Raw genomic sequence first — 23,918 nt, 5'->3', positions numbered from 1 at the left:
GCCGTGAGCTTGCTGTTCCGCTGGCCTGATGTTGCTGGACTGCATGCACACTGCAGGGCCGTGTGGTGCAGGGACTGGACATTTCCCTCGGGGCTAGTGCAGCAGAAGCCTGACCTGCTTCACCCCTGCAGGTGCATCATGCAGCTCAGGAGTGATCAGGTGCTACTTGCCGGTGGTCGCCTGGAGGTCCTGGCAGATTCCTCCCTGTTGCCCATCCCCTTCTCTGACAGTCCTGCCCTTCCTGAGGTGAAAATGGTCCCCAGGGAGTCATGCCGTCTGTGCGGACTGCTGTGCCCTGCGCTCAGGCTAGGGCTGTGGGCAGGGGTGAGCTGTGGCCATGGGCAGGGGCAGGCTGTGGCCAGGGGCAGGGGCGGGCTATGGCCAGGGGCAGGGCTGTGGGCAGGGGCGGGCTGTGGCCAGGGGCAGGGGTGGGCTATGGCCAGGGGCGGGCTGTGGCCAGGGTGGAGCTGTGTGGCTCCTGGTCATTACTGTCTGGGTGAAGCTTCATTAAAGCAGAAGCTCTTTTGGACGTTATCCTACAGGCAGTGGACCTTTAGAAACCGTACTGTGATGAGATAGGCATCCGCTTAGTTAGAGAGGGCATCCTGCTCACAGTGTGCAGGTGGGCTGGAGGGGCCCGAGGACAGACGGCGAGATCGGTGGGGTCGCTGTTACGGACATCTTAGCAGCGTTTCACCAAGTTTGAATTGTTAGTTGGCTTTAGTTCCAACACAGACATTTTAAATGTTAATAGTTAATGTTGATTCAAAGAAAACGAATAGAGCAGAGCCTTTTGTGCTGGTGTTATGCCCGAGGATGCCGCTGTAATGTTTAAAACCATAACCATGAAGGAAAGAATACTGTCATTGGCCGGAAATCATGAGAAAATGTAAGTCTAGAGTGATAAGGGGGTGATGTCAAAGCAGGTGCCCACCCAGGGGAATCTGCCGGTTCATTTCTAGGGTCTACACCTGGGTTGGAGTGAGCCACAGGCGGGAGACAAACCCCGGGGAGACTGTTAGAGACTCAGCGGGTGCTGGTGATTGCCTTTCTTGGCTTTGGCCGTGGAAGTTAAAAGGAAAGAAAACCCCTCCCCTCAGAGATGTCCCTCCAGTCCTGGATTCATAAGGGTTTGGTGCCCTAATTTACATGACCTATTTGTCCTAAAAAATTTTAAGCTGAAAATTTAGTTGAAAGTAGTCTGGGGATAATAGTGCCCTTAGGTTCAGGTAGACGTAAACACAATTTTTTCCCCCAAAGAAAATCAATTTTTAATGCAAGCTTCGAAGAATTCCAACAGATAAAAGTTCAAGGAACATAAGCTCCAAAAGGGAAACCCCACTACAGGACGAGGAAGCCTGCCACAAAGACCAAGAATCAGCAGAGAAAACACACTAGAGAGAGACCCGCAAAGACTGCGGATTGTAGGATTCTCTGAGACGTGCTAGACAGTAAGCTCCCTGGGTTTAAGATAAAGGGAAGGAGCATACTGAATGCAAGCACAAGGGAAGGAGAACCCTCACAATTTTCAAGGCAGGTGCGAGAAAAGAGCCGGGATTCAGATTTACCGGATGCTTTTGTTGCCCAGGAATTGTGATGTGAGAGCTGACTAATGATCTAGAAGGGAGACTCCCAGGAAGTACCTCTCCCAGAGAGTCAGAGCTTCGGTAAAAAGGGGAGTAGAGAAAATACCTCAGCTTTACCCACCCCAAATTCTGAGAAATGAAAGAGAATGTGGAGGGACAAGGATGACATCTCCCAGATTGACAGAAGTGGCCTACTCCGAGGACTCAGGGTGCCCGAGAGATCTCTAGTCAAACAAATAGTATAGGGAAACCTCAAAAGCAGGTGGAGAGAAAAGGTAGGATTCCTGTGAAGGGAGGACAGGCAGACTTAGCATTAAACAGTGGAGGCCGGAAGACGGTGAGTTAACCTCTTTAAAAATAAGAGCCATCCTGGCATCGTGTATCCAGCAAAACTACCTTCCAGGAAAGAGAAGGACTAAAGACATTTTTAGACAAAGAAAAACCGAGAGGTTTACTACCAAGAGACCCTCTCACTGAAGGAGTGGCTAAAGGTTCCATTTCAAGAAGGAGAATGATTTCAGAAGAAAGGTTTAGGTACAAGAAGAAATCAGGAAAAGGTGAAGTTATGAGTAACTCTGCACACTGATGTCTAAAACAATAAGAATAATATCTGTATTTGTAATGTTAAAAAATCAAGACAGAATTAAAATCGGCCAAGGCTTGGTATTAGCATTTCGCCAGGAAACATAAGATCTGTGTATGTCTTTGGTGTGCTTGGAATTAAAATATCCCTCACTTCTGTGTTGTTTGGGAAGGTAACAAAGATCATGATTAGTCTTAGACCCTAAGTTAAATATGCATGTTAACATTTGTAGAGTAACTATTAAAATAATAGAAACAATTCAGTAACTTCCAGAATAGTTGGGGCTAGGGCTTTGGAATAAAGGGGAAAAGTAAATTAAGTCCAGTTGTAGACAAGAAAGAAAAATAATAGAAATAGAATAACTATAAATTTAAAAGTAAGAAGATGAAAATTACTCTGAGTGAATCAGGAATCATAGTTAGCAGGAGCTCAACTCCACAGGGACCATGTCTGGAGTTTTGAAAATCCAACATTGTTCTAGTTATATGACAAATATAATGACACAGAAAGAGTACAAGTAAAGGATGAAAAAAATATGCCAGGCAAATTATATCCCAACAACTAGCAACAACCAGAAATTAAAATTTTCAAATTACCGTTTTTATTTTTAAATTTAATTTAGTATTTTTTTATTCAGGTATAATTAACAGAGTGTTATATTAGTTTCAGGTATACAATATGTTTCCACAGTTCTATACATTTCTCAGTGCTGAGCACGATAAGCGTGTGCTTCATCCCCTTTACTTCACCCATCCTCCCGCCCACCACCCTTCTGGCAACCTCTAGTTCTCTATATTTGAAGTTTGTTTTTTTCTTTTCTTTCTTTCTTTGTTTTGTTTTTAAATTCCACACAAGTGAAATCATATGGTGTCTTTCTCTGACTTACTTCACTTGGCTTATGCCCTCTAGATCCATCCATGTTGTTGTACATGGCAAGATCTCATTCTTTTCCATTCTATATATACACCACATCTTTATCCGTTCACCTATTGATGGACACTTGAGCTGCTTCCATATCTTGGTTATTGTAAATAATGCTGCAGTAAACATAAGGGTGCGTGTATCTTTTTGAACTAGTTTCTGTTTTCTTTGTGTAGTGGATTACCGGATCATATGGTAAGTCTGTTTTTACTTTTTGAGGAACCTCCATACTGTTTTCCACAGTGGCTGCACCAATTTGCATTCCCCTCAACAGTGCATGAGGGTTCCTTTTTCTCCACATCTTTGTCAACACTTGCTATTCCCGTGTTTTTGATTTAGCCATTTTGACAGGTGTGAGGTGATATCTCATTGTTCTTTGGGTTTGCATTTCCCTGATGGTGAGTGATGTTGAGCATCTTTTCATGTCTCTGTTAGCCATCTGGATGTCTTCTTTGGAGCAATGTCTATTCAGTTCCTCTGACCATTTTTTTTTTTTTTTTTTTTTAAAAAGATTTTATTTATTTATTTGAGAGAGAGAGAATGAGAGACAGAGAGCACGAGAGGGAGGAAGGTCAGAGGGAGAAGCAGGCTCCCCGCCGAGCAGGGAGCCCGATGCGGGACTCGATCCCGGGACTCCAGGATCATGACCTGAGCCGAAGGCAGTCGCTTAACCAACTGAGCCACCCAGGCACCCCCTCTGACCATTTTTAATTGGATTATTTGTGTTTTTGGTGTTGAGTTGTATAAGTTCTTTATATATTTTGGATATTAACCTCTTATCATATATGTCATTTGCAAATATCTTCTCCCATTCTGTGGGCTGCCTTTTTGTTTTGTTGATGGTTTCCTTTGCTGTGCAGAAGCTTTTTATTTTGGTGTAGTCTCAATAGTTTAATTTTGCTTTTGTTTCCCTTGCCAGGGGAGACATGTCCAGAAAAATGTTTTTATGGCTGATGTCAAAAAGATTACTGCGTATGTTTTTTTCAAGGAATTTTATGGTTTCAGGTCTCACATTTAGGTCTCTAATCGACTTTAAGTTTATTTTTGTTCAAAACACTATTTTTGATAGTGTCAAATAATATAAGCTGCTTTGGGAAAATCTAACAAAAGATACAACAGACCTGTACCCTGAAAACTATAAAACATTGTTACGAATAATTAAAGAAGAGCTAAGTCAGTGGTGAGCTATACCATGTTCATGAGTAAGGACACTCAATGTTGTTAAGATACAATTCCCCCAAATTGATCTATACATTCAGTGCAACTCCAATAAAATCCTAGCAAGCTTTTGGAAAAATTGACAAACTGGCTCTAAAATTTTTTATGGAAGTGCAAAACACTTAGAATGGACAAATCAACTTTGATAAAGAAGAACAAAAATAGAGGACTAACACTATCTGATTATTAACTCAGCAGAGAAGGGATAGTCTTTTCAACAAATTACTGGAACAGTTAGGTATCCATGTGCTTAAAAGGGAACTTCAACCCCTACCCTATAATATATACAAAATGTATAACATTTTCTTATAACATTTTTTTTTTGTATAACTCAAAATGTATCGCAGAACTAAATGTAAAGCTTAAAACTATTTTAGAAGAAAACCTTTATGCCCTTAGGTTAGGCAAAAATTTCTTAGAAATGACACCAAAAGCAGGATCCGTAGAAGAGCAAAGTAATAGATTGAACTTCATCAAACTTTAAAATTCATGCTCTTCAAGAGTCACTCTCAAGAGGATAAAAGACAAGTTATAGACAGAAGTGTTTGTAAAGCACATAGCTGATCAAAGACTTTAAGTATTTAGAGTACGTAGAAAGTCACTCATATCTCAACAATAAGAAACAACTCAGGGAAAAAAACTGAACAGACACTCCACCAAGAATGTCAAATAAGTACGTTCAAGATCTTCAAAATCATTAGTCATTAGAGAAATGTAAATATGTAAATTAACGCCATAATGAGATCCTACCACTTGCTTATGAGAGGGGCTAATATTAAAAATACTGACTATTTTGTATATTGGCAATGGGGTGACAGAACTGGGACTCCATCTGCTGCTGGTGGGAATGTCAAGTGGTGCAGCCACTTTGCAGATAGTTTGGCAGGGTCTCCAAAGTTAAAATACTGCTACCATGGGATCCAGCTATTCTCCTCCTTGGCATCTACTGGAGCAAAGTGAAGGCATATATCCACACAAAGACTTGTCCACAGACATTGACAGCAGCTGAGTTTGTCCTGGCCCCATGCTGGAAACCACTCAGTGTCTATCAACAGGCAAACAGCTCTGGTGAACAAGCTCTCGCAGGTATTAATGACATATTACTGAGCAGTCACAGGCAATGGACATGCAGCGACATGGCTGAGTCTCACAGTAATAGTGCTGAGTCAAGGTAGCTGGATGAAAGCCCATGCCACATGGTTTTCTCTGTACAGAAGTATAGGAAGTGTGAACTCGTGTAGCGACAAAGGTAGATCAGTCGTTATTGCCTGGAGACTGAGAGGTCGGGGGGAGAGCATACAGAAGGGCATAAGGAAACCTGTGGGTGATGGATAGGTTCATTCTCTTGATTGTGATGGTGGTTTCACAAGTGTAGACATATATCAAAATCTATGCAATTATATACTTTCAGTATGCAAATTTATTGTATGTCAGTTATATCTCAAAAAGAGCTGCTTAAAATAAGAGCCAACAAAAGTTGATAAGTAGTTATGGTCATTATCACACCCCTGCCCCCCTCCCAGAAGACTTTAAGGCAAAAGCATTACTTGACATAGAGGAGATCATGTATAATAATAATACTCAGTACACCAGGAAGATAAAATAATTTAAAACTTGTATGCATCTAATAACATATAGTTTCCAAATATATAAAACAAAGATTGGCAGAACTGTAAAGAGAAATCAGATCCACTGTTGTAATAGGATTTTTAACACACTTCTGTTATTGATAGCTCACAAAGTGACAAAGTCAATAGGATTTATAAGAGATCTGAGCAAGACTATCGATTAAATTTACCTGATAGACACATATAGGATATTGTATCCAAGGAATCCAGAATATATACTCTTTTAACACACACCTGGTGACAATAGCTGGCGTTTACATACTATTTACTCTGCTCCAGGCATCATTCTAAGTACTTTATGTTGTTTAATTTACTTAGTCTTCCTAATATTTCACAGATGAGGAAGCTGAGGCACAGGGAGGCCAGATACTTTGTCTTGATCACATAGCTAATAAGTGGCAGAACCAGGGCTCAAACCAGGCAGTCTGGCTCCAGGTGTGTTTTTGATCTGTAACTATGCGGCCTTATGGGGCTTTTGTGGAAGCTAATTGTCTTGCACTCCAAAAACCAAATGCAAACAACAAAAGAATGAGCATCATGTAAATCACATTCTCTTTTTAAAGATTTATTTATTTGAGAGCGAGAGCTAGTGAGTGAGCGCACGGGGGGCGGGGGGGGGGGGAGTGGGGAGGAGCAGAAGGAGAGAGAGAATGAATCTTAAGCAGACTCAGGCTCCATCCCACGACCCTGAGATCACGACCTGAGCTGAAACCAAGAGTCAGATGCTTAACCAGTTATGCCGCCCAGGCGCCCCTAGATCACATTCTCTTGTAACACAGTTGAGTTACCAGTCAATAACCAAAGAAAGCTCAAAAGTTAAAACAAAATAAAAAAATGAACCATTTATGTTCATACACTTTAAAAAACATGCTAATAAGTAAGCTATGGTTCAAACAAGTAAATCATAACATAAGGCAGAAAATTCTTAGAACTTAAGGATAGTAAAGATACTGTTCAGCTGTGGAACGCATCGGAAGTGGGTCTCACAGAATAAAGTTCATTGCCTCAAATGCTTGCTTGTGTCGGAAATGAAGAAGAACCAAATATTAACGAGCTAATCATCACCCATCTTACGTTAGAGAAAGGACCGGATGATTTAAACATAACTTGAAGCCGCCCTGCATTTGTGTATATTAGACAGTACCCACAGCAAAGAAGGGCAAGTCGGTGGGAAGGCCATGGTGAGGGTAAGAGCAGAGGTGGAGGAAGTATAGAAGATTGGCGGATGGAACATGGACCCAGAAGTTGGTTCTTGGAGAACACTGACAAAATTAAGACTTTGAGCACCATTGGGGACGATGATGAGGAAAGGCATATGTAAATGTGGTACTAAGAATTTCCAGTAGGATCCGGCTACACATGCAGCAGGGATTTCAAGGAAAATGGGATATTATGAACAAATTTGAAAAATTAGATGACAAATTCTTAGAGAAAGAAAATTTTTCAAAAATTTTGAAGGAGTCTGAGGAGTTAGAACTTGAATCAGGAATCCACATCTTTCCACAGGGAAAACATCAGGCCTGGTCTGTTTTCTAGGGCATGCCTAGCAAGCATGCCAAGGGGAGATGTCCCAGTCCTGTGTGGTTCATATAGTTTCCAGGTAGAAAAAGGCAGGCACAGTCTTCATGCTTAAACTGCACAGGGGCATTCAAGAAAGGATAACGGGAGGCCAGTCTCAGCGTGGACATGGAAATCCTCTAAATGAAACATTAGCGGATGGGGCCTAGCTGTGATGAAAAAATGTAATACATTGTGGCCAGATTGAGTTTCTCCGGGAATGCACGGTTAGCACGACGTTAAGGAACTGAGTATGCTCATGTCACTCATCACATGAACAGATGAAAGGGAAACGATCTTACCACTGTCATTGATGCAGGGAGAGCATCTGATGAAGTAAGAACTCCAGTGAGTCAGGGCGAGTGTTCTAACCTGCTCTGTGTTACTGTCTACCCGAAAGACTTAGGGCAAAGCCGACTTCGTTATCGGGGCTGAAGCGTGCAGAGCGGCGGTCCCTGCTAGGTGAGGGTGTGTAGGGTAGGGATGCGCCTGCCCCGTCAGCAGCTCCGGGCAGCGCGGTGAAGTGGGACTCCGGGCTCCAGTGTCTCTCCTTCCCTCCTCCCTAGCACTGTGCCGTCAGCCCTCCTGCCTGCCAGGGACCTCAGCGCGGCCACATCCCCTGCTCTGCCTTCTTTTATGATTTACTTGTTGGAACCATAGCTTACTTCTTAGCATGCTTTTTTTTTTAAAAAGATTTTTATTTATTTATTTGAGAGAGAGAATGAGAGACAGAGAGCACGAGAGGGAAGAGGGTCAGAGGGAGAAGCAGACCCCCCCCGCTGAGCAGGGAGCCTGATGTGGGACTCGATCCCACAGGATCGAGTCCAGGACTCGAGGATCATGACCTGAGCCGAAGGCAGTCGCTTAACCAACTGAGCCACCCAGGCGCCCTCTTAGCATGCTTTTTTAAAAATCTAGAAACGTGTGGTTCATTTTGATTTTGTTTTGTCTTATGAGCTTTCTTTGGTTACTGATTTGTAACTCCATTGTGTTTTAAGAGAATGGGAAGAGCTGAGTTTTGAGAACCCTGGTTTCAGAAGTTGGGGCTGCATGCCTGAACTAAGGCCAGGCACGGGAGGAGGGGGCGCCCCTGAAGAGGGGGCAAGCTGAACCCCTGGTGGGAAGGGAGCCTTGGCCTGGTGAGGAGCCTGTGGGGTGGTAGGGGCATGTGCACGGAGCCTCCTCCCTACCCCACCGATTCCAGCTGGCTTCGTTTCCCTGGGGGCGCCCTTGGGGGAGCGAGGACCGCAGTTCAGCCCCTGCCAGTGACCCGGCCCCTGTGGGCAGGTGTCCTCCCCGGTTTGTGGCACAGGATGCCTTCTCATGGTCTGCCTTCTGTTATTGCTGGCTGTCATCTCTGCAGGAGAGGCGGATGAACAAGCTGCTCACCTCCTCTTCATCAGAAGCCTGTATTGGTGCGAAGGAGATGAGAAAAAGTAAAAGCGAGCAAGTCATGCACGCTTTGCGCTGTCTGAGAGCTCCTGGGGGCTCTGCCTGGTGGGGGGGTAAGCTGGCCGCCGGGTGGCCACGTGGTCGTGTGGGCGCACTCACGTCCCCTGTGTTCTCTCTTGCAGTCTGAACCTGACGGCTTCTCTCATTTCCACCTGTACGTCTGCGCTGCTTTTCTGGTGAGATGGAGGAAGGAAATTCTAGAAGAGCGGGATTTCCAGGTAAGTAAATGCCTTCTCAAAAGGCCCTGCACTTGATTTTCTCCTGGGGGTGGTTCATGACACTGTCGTTCCCGGGGCTGTCTGTGCTGGAGCTGCGAGCCTGACCTCTTGCTGTTGGTGAGCTCGGCCGACAGGAAAGTGGGCTGGCCGCGCTCCCCCGGAGCCAGAAATTCAGCCCTTTCCCGGACTTCCGGGGTGCTTCCTGAGCCTGTGTGTGTCCTCCACAGCGTGGCCCCAAGGGGTGGCTCAGGGCTGCGATGCGTTAGGGGAGGTGCTGGTCCGTGAGCAGACGGCCTGGGCGGCTGGCCGCTTGGCAGCTGTGTGACTCGGACATGTTGCTTGGCCTCTCTGGGCAGTTTCCTCAGCGACTTGGTGGAGAGCCACACTGGCTCCCACTAAGCTCTGTGCTCGACTAGGGGCTCCGTGGGTGCTGAGTCCCCAGCCCGTCCCCACCCCCAAGTGTGCCTCCATGTGGTGGCCTGAGTACCATGGGGGTGTTGACCCCTTCACAGGGTGCTATCCACTGGGACCCCAGGTGCCTGAGTCCTTCTGCCTGGTGACCTGGGAAGGTGGGGCCTCTCAGGTACACGGAAGAGGACACCATCGGTGGGGACCAGGGACCGGGCTCTGCCTCACCTGGCTGGGGACAGTCTGGCCACTTCACCTCCTCGAGCCCCTTGGCTTCTAGGTCAGGGACAAACTAGTAGGCCCTATGTCCGGGGTCACGGTGTGGTGGCTCTGGGCAGTCTGCTTGGCCTTGTGGCACTCTGGCTCCTTGTGGGAGGTTTGGGAGAAGAGTGCTGGCTGAGCCGGACCCTGGCCCGTGGAGAGCCTGGGTGTTTCTCTGAGGGAGATGGGCACAGCTTCCCCGGGGCACAGTGGCCAGCCGTGGTGTGACCCTGGTCAGCACACACCCCTGGGCTTGGGCTGACTCCCCGAGCGCCTCCTGGAGAATAGATGATGCCGGGGTACCGTGGCTCTCCAGGCTGACCACGTGTGGGATTCTCATTGCCTCCCTCCTGGAGCTCTGCCTGCTGGGGGGAGGTGAGACAGAACTCGGGGCGATAGAAGTTCATGACCGTGGGGTGCTGTGCGTGAGAATGTGCTAAGGTGGGAGGCTCGTCATTGCCCCAGAAATCACTCTTGAGCCCTGACCCTGGGCAGCCCTGAGCCATGTGTGCCTGGGAAATGTCCCTCGCCCACTGGCCCTTGAGTTCTGGTTGGGGAGAGAGACTCATAACAGATGAGTGACCTTACACAAGGGGCTTTGCCACTCTGCCCCCCATTTCCTCCCCTCCTCCCCAAATAGGGACAGTGCCACCAGGATCCCCTTCCCACAGGGTGGCTCACGTCGTGGGGAGTGTGCTTCTAGCTTGTGTTCATTAGTATGAAGTGCCAGGACGGGGCTGACGCGGGGCTGTGACCCCACTGGGCTGGAGGATGGCAGGTGGGAGCAGCCCTGCACGCGAGGGACCTGAGCGAGGTCCGGGGAAGGTGCCGGCCAGGAGGTCGGTGCTGGGCTGGCCCCGGCCCCTCCTCACCCCGGGCCCGTTGGGGCCTCCCGTCTGACGCTCCTCACACAAGAGCCCCCGTGAGGGGGCGGCTTGGGGCTCTGCCACATGGCAGATGACCCCGGGTGGCGGTGTTCCTGGGGGCTTGGAAGAGGTGTTGCCAAGTCCCATGGTTCATTCGCCCGCCATGTTTTACCACCGTTTCTAGGAGCCCCGCGTGTTGCTGTTTGGCTGCAGACCTTCCCCAGTGCTGCTGAGAAGGTTTGCCCGGGCAGTGGCCGAAAGCGGCTTGCCGGCCTCTCAGAGTCCTGCGCACGAGCTTGAGATTCACGGGGCTAGGAGACCAGCAGAGCCTGTGCAGAGTGTGGGGGGCAGGGGACGACCCAGGGCTTCAGCGTCGCGGGGGTTGACCGAGTGCGTGGTACAAACACGGCAGTGAGTTGTGGAGGACTGAACTAAATGGGAGAGGAAATAGGAAAACAGAAATTAAATAAAGAACCTTTGGAGTCCTGGTGAGCGTGGGGGAATCGTGTTTGTAATCGTGACATTTTAGGACAATGAGTGCACCCAGGGAGGACAGCCTGAGTGACTGAGACCAAGAACCCAAGTCTCCAGCAAGAGAATGTTCCTGGGAAGAGGCTTTAAAAGCCCCCGTTCTCACTCTGTGCAGACTTGTAATGTGCCCCTTGGGAAATAGTGTTGCTTTAAGTCCTTTCCCGAGGAGAAAGGCTTCCCAGGAGCAAGGAGACTCCCCTGGTGTCCACCAGGCCCCCTGTTGCAGGTACCGGGTAAGAGGTGATGGGCTCTGCCCCCTGGGTTCAGTTCCCCTGAACTTGGGCAGACAGTGCACCTTGGCTTCGGAGGCTCGTCCAGGCCGGTGGTCTGGTTGTGTGTGGTTCCGTGAACATCCCCGAGGGCCTGCTGGGTTCTCTGGGTGGAGGGAGGCACCTTCTGGAGTGGGCGTTCGCTCCTGCCCTGAGTCTTAGTGCCCAGAAGCTTTGTACTTTAACTTGAGGATCGGCCGTCCCGGCCAGAGCTCGCCCCACCCTTCCTGCAGATGACTCAGTTTCCCAGCCCTCCTACGGCACCAGAGTGCACCCCTTCCACACACTGCCTGCTCCCATCCCCACCGGCCGCTGAGGTCTGAGCCTCTGTGCCGACAGCCTGGGTTCTGCCCTCCCTTTGCCTTGTTCTAACGAGCTTTTGTAGGGTCTTTGGGTGGAAGGACCTTCTTTGTGCACAAAGTCTTATGTCCCCTGAGGGTGCATCCAGCAGGCTCCGCCTCTTCCTGGGCCTCTGGGTGGGGGGGGGTTGTTTCCCGGCAAGAGAGCTCACGGCAAGAGAGGGTGAGGGATTCGCTGTGCTGTGAGCGGCTGAGGCCCTCTCCATCCCCCTTCAGGCACATGTGGCCGAATAAGCCATCCAAGGGCTGCCTCCAGCGTGTCCGGCGGCGTGCGAACCTGGCGTGGCTCCCACTTCCGGGGCTCCAGCCCTGTTCCAGAACTGCAGGCTTGTCCACGAGGCATTGTGCTCCCTCTGAGCATGCTCCTTCTCTCCGATGGGAGATGTCAGGCTTCGGGTGTTGCCTTTGCTGGCATCTCTGGCTGGTTTGTAAGTTCAAGCATTACAAAATAGCTGCAAGTGAGCCACTCTAGAAAATCCTGTCACTTTATCCCCTGAAGTCTAAGCTGCTTCATTTGGCATCCCATGGTTGTGGGGGTCTGAGTGCAGCCCTTTGTGGCCCCGTGCTGCCCCCACCCCGCTGGTCCTCCTTCACAGCCAGCCTTCCCTGCCTCCATGGCCCGGTGTGCCCCCCACCCTGGTGCCCACCCTGGTGCTTGTTGGAGCACCCAGCCGGACTCTTCCTGTCCTGCCGGCCTCCTGGGACTGTGGCCCAGAGGCAGCGTGGACACAGAGGTGCTCTGTGAGACTGGGAAATTCTCCCTACGGAGGAATCGGCATCTTTGTTTTGATTTTGAGGAGAGTGAGTCCCTTAGACACACAGAGGTGGCGGCATGCAGTTTTTCAGAGGAAGGAGAGTAAATGATTGTGAACAGAGTGTGGAATTTGCAGTGGAAGCATGGGCCTTCCGTGGGGTCCTCGGGAACGTAGAGGTCAGGAAATACTTCCAGGACGGGAATCCACTGGCTCATCTCTGTTGGTGGATGGAGAGCCTCGTTAGTGGAAATGGGGCCTGTGAGCACAGGGCAGGACCCGGTGGGGCGGCCGTCGTCTGCACCCCATTCACGCGCAGAGACGAGCTCCATGTGAGCGGGCGCCTGGCTCTGTGCCCCACGTTGTGGGGAGAGCTCCCGCTGCTTCGTAGGTGGCATGAGAAGGCCCTCGGGGAGCTGGCCTGCCGTGCTTGGCCCAGGCGCCTGGCCCTTTGGCTCCTGTGGATGGCGGGTGGCCACTCCGTGGGAGCAGGAGGGACCAGGTGCGGGCAGCACCTGTCGGCAGGGCCTGTGTCTGCTCTGATGTTCCTGGTGGGCCAGCGCGGCCCTCAGGGCCCTCCCTCTGGGCCAGGCCCTGTGCCATCTGTCTCCAGACTCTGTCCCCCCCACCCCACGTTTGTGGGCCAGCTGGGGTGACAGACGAGTAGAGGGGCTGCTTGCAGCTCAGTGCAGGGCCTGGGATGGGGCCGTGGGGCCAGAGCGGGGGCCTGTAGCAGAGGCATAGAGCAGGGCAGGGCACCCAGGAGAGGGGCCCGTGCTGGACAAGCTGCTCTGCAACTGGCAGTAAGTCAGCGAGGCTGGTGCTGAGCGTGCAGGGGGGCCGGGGTGGGGGCCGGGGCGGGGCGGCAGTCAGGAGACAGCCTGAGAAAGACAGAGCCAGGGAGGCCTCCTGGCCTTCCCTAACTCCTAACACGGTGTCCAAGGGCCAGGGACGTGGGGAAGAGGACTGGGACGTAGCAGCAGAATGGCTTTGGGGCAGGGAGCCCTGAGGGAGAGGTGGGGGGCGCAGCTCAGAGGACGGCAGCCAGGACCTAGGGGCCTTAGGACATGCAGGGGAAGGGGCGGCCGCGGGCAGGTGGCACAGACAGGAAGGAAACAAGGCTGGCAGGATTCCCGTCAGGTCGTGAGGAGGAAAGTTAAACAGAGCAGACAGGATGATGTCATAGGTGGTCCTAGCGGCACTTAATCGTGGGCAGAAACTTCTGGGAGCTTGGACACAGTGCTCCTTCACCGAGGTCTTGATTTGTGTGCTCTTCTGTCTGTTAGACTTGAATTTAGAACTTTATGAAACAGACTCAAATGAAGCAAGCGTAGGAGGAGACGTGGTGGATGAAGGTGAGGTCATTGTGAATCTAGATGCAGAAACCACGGCTGGCCTGAGAGCTTTGGGTGGTTTTAGCTGTACGAACCACCACTGCGTCTTCCAAGTTTCTGTGGAACATTTACAAAGTAAATTATCTGACCTAAGCCATAAATGTTGTCAAAGTCTGAAAAGCTGGAATAATACAGCCTATATTCACTGAGCATAATCCTTTACAGTGAGATACTAACAAAGTTAAAACTGAATAATTAGGCATTTAGATATTAAGGAGCCTGCTCAAGAAGAAAGTGATCGTGTAAATATAGAATGATTTTTAAGAACACATGAGATATGGGGCGTCTGGGTGGCTCAGTCGGCTGGCGTCCGACTCTTGGTTTCGGCTCAGGTTGTGATCTCAGGGTCATGAGATTGAGCCACACGTTGGGCTCTGTTCTCAGCATGGAATCTGCTTGAGATTCTCTCTCCCTCTCCCTTTGCCCCTCCTCCTGCTTGTCCTTGCTCGCTCTTTCAAATAATAAATAATATATTAAATCAATAAAAAAAAACAAAACACATGGGAAGTGACCCGTGTTGGGCTTGAACACAGATTCTCAGCCAACATGTTTTTATTTTGTAAAAACATTAAAAAAATACTAACCCTTTAACTCAAGAGGTTAGATAGGGAAAAATAAAGTCAACATACGATAAAGGTGGTAAAGGAATTAGTGAACATAAATGAAGGGGTCAGAAAATGGAGTTCGTGAGTAGAATTAAGAACTTCTCACTTAGAAGGCATTTACAAATATCAGTAAAGCAGGCTGGCCTTCCTGTGGACCCAGATATGCAGGTGGAGACATCCATCCTCCTGCATTTTGGGGAGGGAGAATGCAGAGATTTAGGGAGAATATAAAATGCCAGAATTGCCACAAGATAAAGTAAAAAAAACAACCCTCAAATGGATCCATAATTTTGGGGTAAGTTCCAACATTTTCAAAAGTCTTACCTTTAAATACGGTTCTGAGGTCAGAAACTGTCTTTCCATTGAGTTCTCTCAAACTTTCTAAGAACCTGTCGCCGTGTGACCTCGGACTTAGAGAAATGGGGAGCTTGCCTGTGTTTCTCAGAGCTGCACGCCCAGGCACTTCCTTCACATCGGCCTGTCTCACTCTGAACTATCACTGACCTGCGTCTGTTCTCCGCGTGTCTGTCTGTGTGCAGAGCTGACCGTGTGAAATGCCATGCCATCAGGCCAGTCTCGGCCCTGCTCACCAGGCTCCCTTGGCCCTGGCCCAGTGCCTGACCCGGGAAGGCATGAATGTAAACATGGGTTGAGTAAAGGAATTTTTTATTTATTAATATGAAAGACAGCACCTATAAAAGTGAAATTAGAATCTAGTTTCACTTGTGGTAGAAATACCAAAATCCTTGATAAAGTACCAGCAGATTTAGCCCATTAATATATTAAATAAAAATATTCCATAAAAAATTCTTTCCCAGGAATTCTGAACTGGTTTACTCTTGACAAATCTCTTTGTGTCGGGACCCCACTCATGCAGGGCTTCCTTAGAAGGGCTCACGAGCCTCAGCATATGGTCCTACTCATGACTAAGATTTGTCACCACCACACGGCAGAGATGTGCTGCTGGGTCCGTGGGGGGAAGGTGCCCAGGAGGAGGGTAGGGGAGCCGGGTGCAGGCTCCTCGTGCCCTCCCCACGGGAGCCATGCGGAGCGGTGCCTCGTCTCAGCCCAGGGAAGCCCGGTAGACACCCAGAGCCCAAGGTTTTTACTGGGGGCAGGTCACCAAGATTGCAGATCCCAGAAGGAAAGCTGGTGTTTACCATGAACGCCGTACCAGCAGTGTCTGTGGGCTGGCATGGAGCCCCGGCTTTGCCATGGAGGGGTCCTCTCAAGAGCATGTTCTGGATGCCAGCCAAGGGTCAGCCCTGCGACCAGGCCCCTTGAGAACCAGGTCTGCCATGCTAGCTCTTCCTGCTCACTGCTGAGGGAACGTCCTAGCGCCCAGCCGAGGTGTTAAGTCACATGATCTCTTAAGAAATATAGTAGCTTTTCCTGCATTTAATAGCCAAAAAGCAACTCTACCCTTACTAGCATAGAAATAAAAGAATCCTTATCTCAACATGCTGAAGACTATCTATAGTCAGCAGCCAGCAGTATGTAGGGGACACTGGGGACAGTCCCCTCTGCGCCCGCAGCACGCATCTGCCTCGGCAGTATGATAGATGCGTGTTCAGCAAAGGCTCCCTGCTCCTGCCTGTGCAGTGCGTGCGTACATACACACGTGCCAGGGACATTAAAAATAGGTTTTCTAGATGCGTGGACTCTCAGGGAGTGCGCTCGCACCGTGCTGGTGTTTGCTGTGAAGGCCCCTGCTGCCTCCTGCTGGGGGAGGCTCAGAGCCTGGCACCGAGTGGAGGAGAAGGTGTCTGAGCAGGTGGGGGTGACTCAGAAACCCTTGCCTAAGTGCGGACCCCTAAGCCCAAGCATGTGAACCAGGACAGACAGACAGACCTGGGTGTGTGGCTCCTGCTGGTCTGAGACCGGCTCTCAGTGGAGCGGAAGCACCTCACACTAAGCTGTTCGTTTACAACAGCCAGAGTCCCAGGTGCCTAACCCGAGAAAATGCCTGCTGTCTCTAGGGGGACACGTTGTAAACACAACCTCGCAACTGTAAACGTCTGTCCGTCTGAAACACCATCCACAAAGTTAAACGGCAGGTGGAACACAGGGAAGAACTCACAGACGGGATCCGATGTAGTCCATGTTTGTAACATGCAGACAGCTCACACGAGCTGCTGCGGGAGAGTGATCAGTGGTCAGTCCACAGAGGAATTTACGCAGCTGCCTGGTGAGGGCGCATGTATCTCCCAGTCGATCCTGAAGAACTGAAAAGTGAGACGGAGGCCACCTGCGAAATTAGCGACGCTCTTTACAGTGCACTTCTTTAACACCGAAGAAGCCGGCGTGAGCAGGCATGGTCCTTCCTTCCTGCAGGGGTGAGAGCTGTTAGCAATTTACGTCCACAGCCTTACCCGGACCCAGTAGTTCCCCTTGTTCAAATTTTGTGAAAACAAACCGTGTACACCCTGAGCATCTAGTGTTAGGAGGACAGTTCTCTAGGTTATAGTCCTTGCTGGTTAGAATATTCCACAACTGTCCCAAATCCTGTCTTCAAAGACTAGTTCCTGATGTGGGAAAGTGCTTGCAGCATGTTGCTGTGCAAGGGAAAAGCACAATCTGAAATTATACACATCCGTATACATCTGTGTGTGTAGATGTGTGTTTCGTATGCACACATGTACATATGCATGGGCGTGTGCAACGCTCCACATGCATCTACAGATGCACACGTGGTCTGCACATGCAGGCACATGCAGGATACACAGAAATACCCAGCCACATACGAGCATACATGTAAAATGTATGTACGCACGTAGACTGTACATCTGCATGCTACGTGGGTAAGAACATGTCTGTGTATGTGCACACGTATGAGATACATATGTAGATTTACATGCATGTATAGATATAAAGGTGACCCTGAGTTTGCTTGTGTCGTCTGCACAGAGAAAAGACTTAACAGAAACACGTCACACTGTTAGCATCGTTTAGTTTTGGTCAGTGGAATTATGCATAATTTCATTTTCTTATTTGAACTTTTGAAACCTTTTCCACATCCTCTCGCTATGTGGTCAACATGGCTTTTCCCCTTGGGTTCATTCCGAGGTGAAGGAGGTGAGACCGCTCAGTGAGGGGTCCAGCCAGTGCTCTGTGACGCTGGCCTCCGCCATTCAGGTCCTTCCTGGTGCCACAGCTGGTGTCCCTCTATAGTGGGATCCCCTGTGCTCCCATGTGTCCCTCAGCTCATGCACACGGGCAGACACACATGCACACCCATATGGTCCTCAGAGGCGGTGCCCGTAGGCGCCCGTGTGCAGTGGGATGGGAATGGATGCTTCCCGAAAGGAGGACTGAGGGAAGAAGGTGAAAGGTCGAAGGGTGCATGAAGAGGGAGGAGCATGAACTCTGGCCAACCCCCTCCCCCCAACGGTGGCTCAGGCTGCACACGGGTTCTTGAGACCTTCCCTTCCCTTTGGCCAAGCTGCTGCGATGGGGACGACTTCTTTTTTTTTTAAAGATTTTATTTTATTTATTTATTTGTGAGAGAGAAAGCACAAGAGGGGTAGGGTCAGAGGGAGAAGCAGACTCCCTGCCGAGCAGGGAGCCCGATGCGGGACTCGATCCCGGGACTCCAGGATCATGACCTGAGCCGAAGGCAGCCGCTCAACCAACTGAGCCACCCAGGCGCCCGCGATGGGGACTTCTTGACCGCCCTGAGCAGCCAGCCTGCAGGTCACTCTCAAAAGTCCGGTTTCAATCATTGGACGGAGCTTCTTTATGCCCTGTCATCGGTCCCCTTCCTCAGAGGCGGGTTGGATGAAGTCGTCTCGTAACCGCGCAGGATCTGTTGCAGACCAGGCCGGATTCTAGTACGTGACCTTGGAGCCCCTCTTCGGGCGCAGCCCTGCACTCGGCAGCCCTCCCGACTTGCACCCCTGCAGATCTCAGAGACCCGTGGTCAGGAAACAGCTTTGGGGGCATCTCTGACTTACAGAAGTGCAACAGCACCCAAAGTCGGGGCCTCATGGAGGCCGCGGGGCTCGGCGTGCAGGAGTGGGCTGAGGCTGCCTCACCGCGGGGCCCGTGGGCGTCCCTGTGCCACAACATCATGGGCGGCCTCAGAGCGAGCGCTCCGCAGCTCGAGCCTTTGTCTGCTCGGACTCCCGGCCTCTGAAGCTCCGCGTGGCATTCCGCGTGGAAGCAGGTGGAGAGAAGCCGCTCTCACTCACCTGGGAGGGGCTTTGTCATCTCCAGTGTGCTTGCCCTCGGAGGGCCGTGCATAGATGACCGGGAGGTCGCAGCCCCTCTGGGAGGCCGGCGAGTGTCCCCATAGAGTTCTGCCAGCCCGGGCCTCTGGGAGGACGGGGCAGCACCTCTGCTCTGCTTTGGGCCACCCCACTCTCCCCTTTGCCCTGAAACTAGAGGGGTCGGAGTCCAGGCAGACTTTCCGGCTGGTTTTCCTCCCACGCGGGGCGGCGTGGTGCAGACGGAGGGCCACTTGCGGTCTGCTGCTCCGCACTTCACGTGGCGTTCCCGCGTGCTCTCGGACAGGTCCTTGCCGTCCCAGGCCCTGGCGCATGCACAGCGCTGACAGCTGATGAGTTCGAGGTCCCAGAAATGGCCCCCTGGGCAGGGTGTCACGTCTTTGTCAAAGCAGACTGATTTTGCAGTGCCGAGCGCCCGTCAGTGGGTTAATGGTTCTGTACGGTTTGAATTTCACCCTGTGTTCACTTGAAGCAGCAAATGTCACGAAATGCCAAAGTAAAGACCAGTTGTCTCTTTCTTTATCATCTCGAGACATTTTAAAGACAAAATCAGGTCAATTGAGAACTAATCTTCAAGTGGATTATTGTGCTGTCACGTGCTTCTGGGGGTCGCCGTGTGTGTTTAAGTGTGGGGTTTGTGTGGCCATGTAGCACGTGCAGAGTGGTGTGGTACAGTGTGGGGTTTGTGCTGTCGTGTGGGGTTTGCAGAGCTTTGTGTGGCGTAGGGCTTACGTGGCCACGTGTGGTGGCGTGTGTGTGGCTGTGTGGTCGTGTGTAGTGCAGGGTTAGTGTGTGTGTCTCTGGTGCAGGGTTTGCGTGGCTGTGTGTGCTGTGAGCCATGCCCAGGCTGGGGGCCCCCCAAGGCTTGCACCCACCAATCCAGAAGGGGGTGCAGAACAGTGAAGGGACAGTTTGGGAGCATCTGGCCTCGGTTTCCTCATTGGCAAGGGGAAATGGGGGCACCCCACTGAGCTCATGGGATTGCTGGAGGGGTGCATGAGGTCATGGACAGAGGAGGCGCTTGGAGCTGCTTTGCACACGCACACACATGCACTCTCAGAATCTCTTACAAAACGAGGCAGGGGAAAGAATTGATCCTGTTCTTTTGATCTCTGAACAACAGGCCCGTTCCTCATTACACGTGAGGAAGTTTGCTTAAATGGTCATGAAGAAAACTCTCCTTTGCCTCTTGGGGAATTTGTTTGGATTTTTCTCCGCAGGAAGACCTCTTGTGCTTTCATTGTTGCCCAGGGTGGCCCTATTTGTGTGGCATCTGGCTTCCCTGCGTGGCCACGAGGGTGGGTGGCCTCCCATCCAGTGTCCTCCATGGGGACAAGTCCTGTGCAGCAACCTCGCGGGATGTGCCTGGTGGGCATTCTCTCTGGGACAGGTGGTCTTCCCCGGCCCTTCTACCCTGAGCTGTGCGGGCTAGACTCAGATCCCCGACTGAAGGGACCCAGGCCTCTCCTTGCCCACCCACCTGCCCATCCCGCTGCCCCGGCGTCCACTCCACAGCTCCCCAGTGCTCCTTCCAGAAGGAGCCCCTGTGGGGGTGGCAGCCGGCTTTGGTGAGACTCAGTGGCGGGGGAGGGAAGAGGAGCTGGGATCCTGTCCTGTCCCGTCCTGTCCACCCCCATCCCACCCTTTCCCATCCCCATCCTGTCCCTTCTTGCTGTCGCTGGGTCCTTCCTGCCCTGACCCAGCCCCTGACGCTCCTCCCCTGAGTGTTTCCTGTTCGCCGTGATCGGAATACACCAGGCATTTTTGAGGGAAATGGGAGTCTGCACAAGACTGGAGAAAATCAATTTTGTCCCCCGACTGTCCTTAGACATATCTATATTTTTATTAAATCGTCTCTCTCTGCGATGGATTTCACTCTCCCCGTGGGATTGGGCTGCTGGCACCTGAGTCTGCGAGACCCCGGTGACCGTGGGGCAGCACGCGGGCCGCTCCCAGCCCCCGACCCTGGCTCCTGGAGAGAGCACGCGAGCCCCAGCCGGTGCGCGTCTCAGTCCCCCGCGTTCAGGGCGCTCAGATGGCAGGACGCACCAGGCAAACTGTGCGACTCTCAGCCCGCGTGGAAACGTGCATCCCTGACCCGCCAGCCCGAGAGCAGAGCCAGGGACATGTCCACACCTCTCCTCCGGACGTCCCGGTTCAAGGGTCATTCTGTGTTCTTCCTCTTTCCTGAGATTATGTTCTGATGAATACTGTGGCCTCTTAGGAGGTGGTGCTTAGACTCTGTGTTGTGGGTCCTGTCGATGAGGGGTCTCTGCACGCTTCCTGAGAGCCACACGTCCCGTGGGTGGTTTAGTAGGAGCCTAATGCACCCCAAGGTAAGCCAGTGTTGGCTTATTACACGACCCTCACTGCCGTCGCTGGAGGCCCTAAGAGCCTGAGGATATGGCTCCTTGGTCCAGCAGTTCTCTCCATGACATGGAATCTCCATAAATTCATGGAAATGAGCTCGGCAGAGAGGCTTCTGGAACCTAGAGGAGGGGTGCGTGCGGTGGGACTGTTTCCAAATAGTCTTGCCCCAGACACATACCTTTTGTGATGGTTTTTATGATATTAAAGGTATTCGTGTATGTGATTTTTACTTTTATTTTTATTTTTGTTTCATTGTAAGCAGACTCCACGCCCAGCATAGAGCCCAACGCAGGGCTCCGTCTCACAACCCCGAGATCAGCACCTGAGCTGAGATCAAGAGTCGGACGCTTAACCGATGGAGCCACCCAGGCACCCCCACGTGTGTGATTTTTAAAGACAAAAATTTATAAAAGGCTTTTTACCGAGCGTGCCCCTCTCCCCACCTCTTCCCAGGTCAAGAGGCGGCCAATTTCAGCCTTTTAAGTTGTTTTGTTTTTTATGTTTATCTCTGCCGATCTAAGTAGCTATTTCTTGATTTTTTTAACTTCAGTTACTTTCTGCAGCAGAAAGACCTGCCTTCTTACCCTCCACTGGCCGCCCATCCTTCTTGGGGACCCTCCTCCCGGAGGCCTTGCCTGGTTACTGACACACACACACACACACACACAGACACACAGACACACACGACACCTCCCCCCCCATCCCGAGGGGGGGCCCAGCCACACTCCCAGGTGGGGCTGCTCCTCGCAGCCTGGCAGATGTCACTCATGCGGAGTCACCCGGTTCCGCCCTGCTTGCGTCTGTCAGCCTCGCCGTTCGCAGTGGTCCTGGTTCCCGCGAACCTCACTGACTCATCCCAGCGGCTTCCGAGAAGTGCCGTCTTCCGGGAGGTCGACGGCAGGTGTTCTGCACATAGTCGCCCCTCGGACCAGGGTCCCTGCGCTTCGGGAGAGCCCCCTTCCCTCGGAGCCTGATGCTCCTGGCGCTGCTTTGTTTCCTGCTTTGGCAGAGCTGGGCCTCTGGGCCTCCCGATGGGGGCCGCGGGGAGGGAGGCCTGAGAGGAGCGTGTCTGTGTGCACTTGGCCAGGGCACGGAGCGGTGGTCGGCCTCAGCGGCCGCCTCCTTCTCTCCATGTGCTCCGTGCTGCCGCCCGTTGCTGGCAGTGTCTGTGGACTGCAGCTCTTTACCTGGCACCTACTGCTAGCCCCACCCCCCACTGGAGCTGCTCTTTGTGGCCCCTTGGGCGTCGGGGGACGTGTCTGTCATTGTCCTGCCGGAGCAGCCAATGGGCCCCTGTGCTCTGGAAGGCTCCAGCTTTTCTCCTCTGAAAGGTTTCGTACGTTACGAAGGCCTGTCGAATTTCTCTCTGGGAGGCCGATCGGAAGGTGGGCTTCAGTTTGGCCCCTCATTCCCGATCTTCAGTGTTCGATCTGTTCTGTTTCCATCTGTTCCATCATGGCAGAGAATCCAAACACACTGGAACCTTTGAAAGCCCAGGTGCCTGGCCCTCAGCCCCAGCAGTCCTGGTCTAGGGGGCTTGCAGGGGCCCCCAGTGATGCGGAGGCTCTGCCCCATGGGGAGCCACTAGGCGGGTGTCTGCTCAGCTCCTTCTGGCTCCGATATCCTGACCCCACTTACCTGCGCATGTTGAAGATCTTGCTGTGCCCTCGTACGTCCCGCAGGGGAGCGTCCCGACGGGCACAGCCGTGCGGCCTCCCGTGCTGGAGGAGGTCAGGGCTTGGCCCTGCCCATCACAGCGCCTGCTGAAGCCCGTTGGTGGGACTGGATCCTCCCCACCCCCAACCAGTCAGGCCTCGAGGCCCCACTGCCCTGCTGAGCTGGAGTGTCATGTCCCAGGGTCCCTGCAGCGGCCACAGCGCTGGCTCCAGGAGGCCGTCAGGGTGCGGCTCTGCTATGGGGCCTCCACGACCCGGCCGGGACGAGTGCGCCCTCCTGGCCTGTGCCTCCTGCTTCACCCCCCACCGAGCGGCCTTCTTTCCTCTGCACCTGGCTGTGCGCCTCACCCCCGTGACTGGGCCTCGGGCCTCCTTGGGACGCCTGCCCGGGCTGCTGGCTGTCCTTGTCCCTGGTGGCTCCTGCGCAGCACGCTGAGAGAGGTGTTGCTCCCCTCCCCGATAGCCTTGTCGGGGTCTGGGCTGTCACCGCCCGGCCACGCTGGACGTGTCAGGGATGCAGGAGAACATGCAGCATTCGTGGAAATGCCACGTTACCTAAGTGACACATGTCAAGATAAGCAAGTGGTCATGTTCAGTTTGAACCAAGCCCTGACCTCCCTGGGATGGACACTGAGTTCACCTGGAGATCTGGCCTCTTTCAGGGTCCATTTTTCTTTTCTTTTTTTTTTTTATTCTTATGTTAATCCCCATACATTACATCATTAGTTTTAGATGAAGTGTTCCATGATTCATTGTTTGTGCATAACACCCAGTGCTCCATGCAGAATGTGCCCTCCTCAATACCCACCACCAGGCTAACCCATCCTCCCACCCCCCTCCCCTCTAGAACCCTGTTTGTTTTTCAGAGTCCATCGTCTCTCATGGTTCGTCTACCCCTCCGATTTCCCCCGCTTCATTCTTCCCCTCCCGCTACCTTCTTCTTCTTCTTTTTTTTTTCTTAACATATATTGCATTATTTGTTTCAGAGGTACAGATCTGAGATTCAACAGTCTTGCACAATTCACAGCGCTTACCAGA

The 23,918-nt window shown here is 51.7% G+C and overlaps 1 protein-coding gene across 3 annotated transcripts in view; it reads left to right on the top strand.

Moving 5' to 3' along the window:
• TBC1D22A (TBC1 domain family member 22A) overlaps window positions 1-23,918 on the top strand; it is a 319,187-nt gene that overhangs the window by 271,005 nt on the left and 24,264 nt on the right. For all 3 annotated transcript variants that reach the window (XM_044915765.1, XM_021687821.1, XM_021687820.1), the window contains one exon: window positions 9,068-9,163. In XM_044915765.1, the coding sequence (XP_044771700.1) occupies window positions 9,068-9,163 (96 nt within the window). The remainder of the gene's footprint in view (window positions 1-9,067; window positions 9,164-23,918) is intronic.

Source organism: Neomonachus schauinslandi, chromosome 5, assembly GCF_002201575.2.
Source record: "Neomonachus schauinslandi chromosome 5, ASM220157v2, whole genome shotgun sequence".
Taxonomy (NCBI): Eukaryota; Metazoa; Chordata; class Mammalia; order Carnivora; family Phocidae; genus Neomonachus; species Neomonachus schauinslandi.
Note: the sequence above shows the minus strand (reverse complement) of the source record. Positions and strands in the feature narration are given on the sequence as shown.